Source organism: Nuphar pumila, chromosome 7, assembly GCF_984573655.1.
Source record: "Nuphar pumila chromosome 7, dmNupPumi1.hap1.1, whole genome shotgun sequence".
Lineage (NCBI taxonomy): Eukaryota > Viridiplantae > Streptophyta > Magnoliopsida > Nymphaeales > Nymphaeaceae > Nuphar > Nuphar pumila.
In genome coordinates, this window is record NC_143255.1 from 113,822,380 (window position 1) to 113,828,495 (window position 6,116).

The 6,116-nt window shown below is 42.7% G+C and overlaps 1 protein-coding gene across 1 annotated transcript; it reads right to left on the minus strand.

Annotated features, from left to right (window-relative positions):
- Positions 1–1,138: 1,138 nt before the first annotated feature.
- On the minus strand, positions 1,139–2,116 carry LOC149833004 (dehydration-responsive element-binding protein 1A-like). Its single transcript, XM_090014836.1, has one exon. It carries the CDS (start codon positions 2,046–2,048, stop codon positions 1,368–1,370), a length of 681 nt encoding a protein of 226 aa, XP_089870962.1. The 5' UTR covers positions 2,049–2,116; the 3' UTR covers positions 1,139–1,367.
- Between the last annotated feature and the right edge of the window lie 4,000 nt (positions 2,117–6,116).

The following is a 6,116-nucleotide window of genomic DNA, read 5'->3' on the forward strand; positions in this document are numbered from 1 at the left end:
TTAATACAAACATATGTTAATGGTTTTTTTATTGATAAAAAGTGAGATGCATGGGTTGATATTCTTCGAAACAAGAGATGCCATTGATTGATTCATTTACTGTCATATGCCTTGACTTGAGTCATTTGGATGTGAAGATCTGATAGACCACAACCTGTTAGGTTTCTTAAAAAGTCACTGTACAATCTAGGTTGCAGAATCCAAATTTTCCTTTTTTGTCAATTAAATGATGACAATACACAACCTTGTAGGTCTTATTCCTGCCCACTCTGGCTCATGTTCTCATTCTTTTGCCAATTATGCTTTAATAAGTGTGATCATCAGTTGTTAATGGCCGGTTAAAGGGAAGATGTTAATATGATTACTGTTTTTCAGAAGTTTTTTTAGCATTTATGATTTTTCTTTTTTATTCAGTTTGTTGATCTTGTTCTGTAGATGCTGAGAAATAAGGAAAATAAGAAGGAAGAAAATTGGCAAAACAGAGTTTGTAAGTTGATTGGAGCAGAAAAGAGTTTCCCAAACAAGGAGATTATGGAAATGTTTCTAAGCAACAGCCATGGTTATTTTTGTGGTACAATGCAATAGCATGAATTTTCACAGAAACATGATTTCTATCAAATAAACTATGCCGAATACATATATAAGGTCATATTCAGTTTAATCATGAACCAGATGTGGTTTTGCTTGGGAAAACCATTGATTACCTCGTGTCATGTTTCAAACTGGATTGACCTTTTTCCTAACCAAACCGGCTAGCCCGTACGCTGATCGATTTCCAAGTGAGAATGTTACTTCAGTTTTCCCCTGAATCCAAGCCGGCCGTTCTGCAGGAAGCTAAGAGATCCAAATCCAGGCGCAGGAAATCCCCGACCGATCCAGGCACGCAACGCAGCATCACCGAGTTCTTCCGGTCGACGAAGCTACCGATCCAGGCGGTGCCGGAGCCGATCAAAGCCGCACCGGCTGCGGGCGGCACCTCTCCCGCTCAGAATCCTGTTGAGCTCACTGCTTCTCGGGTCGCGAAATTCTCCAAAGCCGTCCGGAGGAAGCTTCTCTTCGACTAGCTTTCTGATAAGAATTTCCTCTTTTTGCCTTTTTTGCTATTTTGTTTGTTATGTAAATTATAAAAAAAGAGGAGTAAGCAACTGTTACACTCTTTTTATTTATATATATATATATATACATAGTGACAAATTTGCATACTCTTTTTTTATTTGCCGACTAATTCACAGTTCACACTAAAAAACTACCGAGTTGGTGTGATCATACAAACTCTACTATTCTAAAAAACCGTTCAGTGTGCCGCGACGTCTCGTCGTCCGGTGGCCGAGTAATGGCCGACCCGGGACGTCTTCTTGCCGAGCGATTCACATGGAGTAGCTCCACAGCCGCACGTCAGCATCGCTGTCCTCCGCGTCATCAAAGGGGGATCCACACTCAACGATTGAGGGAGGCGAGAGGAGCAACCCCTCGGCCATGCTGTCCAGCAGGCTGGGCATGGCGAACACCGCCTCATCGTCCATGAAGAACATGTTCTCCCGTCCCGCTGCCACCACAGATGTCGGCTCCGGCTGGTCAGCCTCGGCGGCCGTGGCCTCATTCTCCTTCGGCGGGAACCTCTCCGCAGCCTCCATGGCCGTCCGCCGGATGTCCTTGGCGGAAGTTGATGCCGGAGACGGGAGAAGCCACGCCGAATCGGTGAAGTTCAGGCAGGCGGACCGTCCACGCAGAGCCAGTGCCGCAACGTCGTGTGCCCTCGCCGCCATCTCCGGTGTCGGATACGTCCCGAGCCAGATCCTCGATTTCTTGTTCGGCTCACGGACCTCGCACACCCACTTGCTGCCATTCCGGCGGCGGACGCCGCGGTAAGTCGGGTGCCTGGTCTCCTGGAACTTCTTGCGGCCGGCTTTGCGTTTCGGAGGCAGGGTGCCAGCACTGCCAGGGTCGGAAACCGGGCTGTCGTAATGGAGGTTGTCGCCGCCGCTGCTGCTGAGGAATGAGAATTCCGGTGCCTGGAAATTGAAATAGTAGTTGGGAGTGTTCATCATCACAGAGAAGGGGACTACGTGTGTGTGTGGAGAGTGGTTTGTTTCAGTTGAAGGATAGATGTTGGTGTTTGCCTAAAAGGGAATAGTTGGGGTCTTTATAAATGGGCGGGCGGAGGGGAGTTAGCTTCCAGAACGCGGACACGGTTATATCCTGTAAAGAGCCAGGCTGGACATGCCAACGGGTGAATCCGACCTGTTGATTCAACTCCAGCTGTTTTCACACGTCAACTCAAACGCTGACGTGGAGAACGAAGATCCCATGTAGGCCACGCGTTGTTGGAGAAAAAAAAAAAAACTGGCACTGCGCAAAGCTCACTGGCTGCGACGTAGACGGTGACGTGTTCTGTACGAAATGAATCAGTGGGTCCGAGTTTGACCCATCCCGTCTACTAAAGTCAAATGAGAGAGTGCGAGTGTGTGTTCCGGAAGTATCTTGGTCATTAAAATCAAAGGGTGTAAAGGTCGTTGACCTGGTCTGATCGGTTTGGAAAATGGCTCGGTTGCGGTTCTCTCGCGGGGTCAGAGGGAAACAATAGGTGTGAACCCAGAGTCAGTAGCTGTAGCCTTTGACTTGGTTCGGCGGGCGACAGAGATGGTTAAGTTAACTTGGCTCTTTTGAGTGGGGATGGTCCAGTGGCTCAACGTGGTCAAACAACTGGTGGTGCATTGAACGAGTGTTAGACCAACCTCTGTGCATTGAATGAGCTTTACTCTCTCTCTCTCTCTCCGTGTGCCTCTTGGTCTAGAGGAAGAAACACTGCTTGGAAAGAGACGTTCTCAAGTCTCACCGGTGACCGGTCCATTGACATCCCTAATATGGTGGGGCCAATTAAGGTTCGAACGTGTGGGTTGGTTGATTGTGTTAAGAAATTAGAAATCTACACCAGATGGTTGCATTTTGGTTTATTTAGCCATTCGGATCTAGGTCCAGTTTGTGATTATGTGCTGAAGCATAAAGGAAATGGAAACTGGTCCTAGGTCACTTGGAGCTTTGATGGAACTATTTATGTGGGTGTTTTGAATCTCCGACCATACAGCCAACCTAGATGATCCATGGACTTTAGATTCATCTGAACCTGACCCAGATCCACACGTTGATGGCCTCTAGTCTCCTGCGTTGGAAAACCGTAATTCACACACTCCAATGGCACGTTTGGAAGCGAGAAAGGAATGTGAAAATTTTGTATACAAATGGAAAAACAGAATACAAAATCTTCCCATGGACTTCCAAACGAGAGAACTATTTTGTTACAATATTACCATTTGTTTTGTTTTTTTGAATAATCCAAGGGAAAACCCCATCACCGACCACACATTGGCTGGCCACCGGTTGGTAAAACCCTTGAGGTCCCCCGGCCCCGGCCCATCAGGGAGTACACTTAGCTTCGACCTTGTGGCAAGGGATGCCACCCATGGGTTTCAAACTTGTGATGTCCTGTCAACTTGGTAACATTCACAAGTTGCTCCTACCAAATGAGGAGAGCCCTTGTGGGCTACGATATTACCAGCAGTTAGTGCATACAAAAATTGTAATTTCTCAATAAAAGATGGTACGAAAATAACAGTGAACCTTTTTTTTTTCTTATCCACATATCCCATGCTTTGACTAAATTTGACCCATGGCCGTGTTCAGCGTAGTCAAACTAGTAGGAACCGACCCTTAGATGATATTTTTTTTGTAAAAATACAAATTTTTGAAGGTTGAAAATTCAGTATATTGTAGGCCGTCGATTTCTCATTCCCCCATAAAATCCGACATACATGCTGGAAAAACAGGATCCAACGGCCCGTTTCTACTAAACCAAACATGCAGATCATATCTAGAAGTCATATGTACAAAAAAAGTCTTTTCTTTGATGCAAATCAGTCGCTCGATTCGCAAGAAAATTTATGAACTATGAACTACTCCTACACTATTTTAGGGGAAACTAGAAATCTAATGAAAAATAGGCAGAAATTAAAGAAAAATACTCAAACTCATTCATTCATCTCCCCAAATTAAAGTCTCTACCAGGAGTATTTACGTACAAAATACAAAACCCTAATTCTATTAACGACATAAAACCTAACTACGTTCCAAAAATCCAATTCTATGCTAAATATTTAATTAAATCAAATAGATCCAAACGGATCCTAAACCCCCAATGACCATGCTCTGCTCCTGCATCATTTTCTAACTCACGGAGGATAACAAACATTATCCTAAATTCGAAAAATGTTCATTTAAAAAAACACCATGGCATTTTCAGAAATATTTTGCATTTTAAAATTTGTCGAAATAAAAGCACGATATTTTCAAAACATCGCGATATTTGTGATTTGAGCAGGTAGAACCGGTCCGGTGCAGCCAAAAGGCGAGACGATCGGCGAAGCGCGAGTAATTGGCGAGGAGTCGGGAGCTAAAAAGAAGGTAAGCGACCCCATTTGATGATGATGTGGAGAGGGAGATGGTGTGGATATTGTGGTGGGACCCAGGTACTTTCCAGGAGTACGTATGCATACACGGATAGACAGGTAAGGCGGTTTGGTTGGCCACCTGCGTAACCGCGTCTCACGTGCCGAGGACGCTCCGCACGAGAGAGAGAGAGATGCTGACGAGTCCGTTATGTTGCTTGTCTTATTTATTTATACTCAACAGCACGATGCCCCCTAAAGCAGATATCCTTGCCACCCACCATAAGTTTAACGAATGTGAGAGCCCTAAAGGACTTTTTGTGATGGGGATGGGTCAACTTGTAAGCTGGCTCGAGTCAAGTTGGGCGGCTTCAATATGGTCATAGACCAGGCTGGATTTCATAGATAGCACCACCTCGTGCTGTATAAGCAACGGATTTTCTAAAGTGCTAACAAAACTCAACAACAAAGGTTCGCTATTAAAAATATTCATATTTTTACGTCGAAACCATGCGATATAAAGCGCATTTCCTAACAAAATTGATCATGCTGAATTCATTCATGTGGCCAAATCAGCAAAATTAAGATCGCACCTATGAGATTCAGCTAGAGAGTACCATACTCTATAGTGCAACAAATATTCTTTCAGTCTTTAATGGTGACTCCCAGAAAAATTGCAAGAGTCCAGACAAAATGGACTGTTGGTCAGGTTAATCACATTGCACACTTTGTTTGTGCCGCTGTACCCCCTGATCTGAGATGGAGGACAGTCAGGTGCAACGGCACAAAACTTACACGTGGCTATAGAATATAACTCAGCTTTGTTTTTAAAATCAACATCAAAGCGAGGCAATCATTCTCCTTTATTTTAATGGTTCTCCATGTAACTTTTAGATATTATTAAAGTGTGTTGAGAGCGTGTGTTGATAAGTGGTGGGGTTATTAATTGCTGTATTTAAATTAACGATAGAATTTCTGTGGTTTGTCTGTTTGACGATTGGTGTGGCCCAATTATCTTATTTGTTATTATATATATATATATAACACCTATGGGTAGGTGGTATTTATTAAATCCTCATTAAATATCTTCCATCTCTTCTATTGCTTCTAAGCACAATGACAAATGTTTTTATTCGGCAATTTCTTGTTTTTCAAAAACTCGTGAGAAATAAAAAAAAATCATAAATCTTGCATTTTTTTGGGCAAAATCTTGGCAATAAAAAAAGTAATTAAAAAATATTTTTTTATAAGAAAATATTAATAAAAATCATTTAAAAATAAAAATACATGTTTTTTTGCAATAAGTAGCTGTTTAAAACATAAATCTCGCATTTAAATCACGGTATTTATGTTTTTTTCATAAATCTCGCGATATTTTGAAAATCTCGTGAGAAATTGCCGTTTTAAAATTTCAAGCAATTTCTCGTGATATTATCGCAAGATTTTCATAAATCTCGCTATATTTGTCACTATGCTTCCAAGTATGGACTAACAATGGGTAGGTGGTATTTATTAAATCCATCTCTTCTCTGGCTTCCAAGTATGACCAGATCTTCGTGAATCTGGAGATAGAATACTTTCCATTGTTATGTTAGTATTTAGCGACAATTCTCTCTACTTTGGAAAGAGTTCCAGCATTAGATGATGCCTGATTTCTTTCTACTATCCTTGATT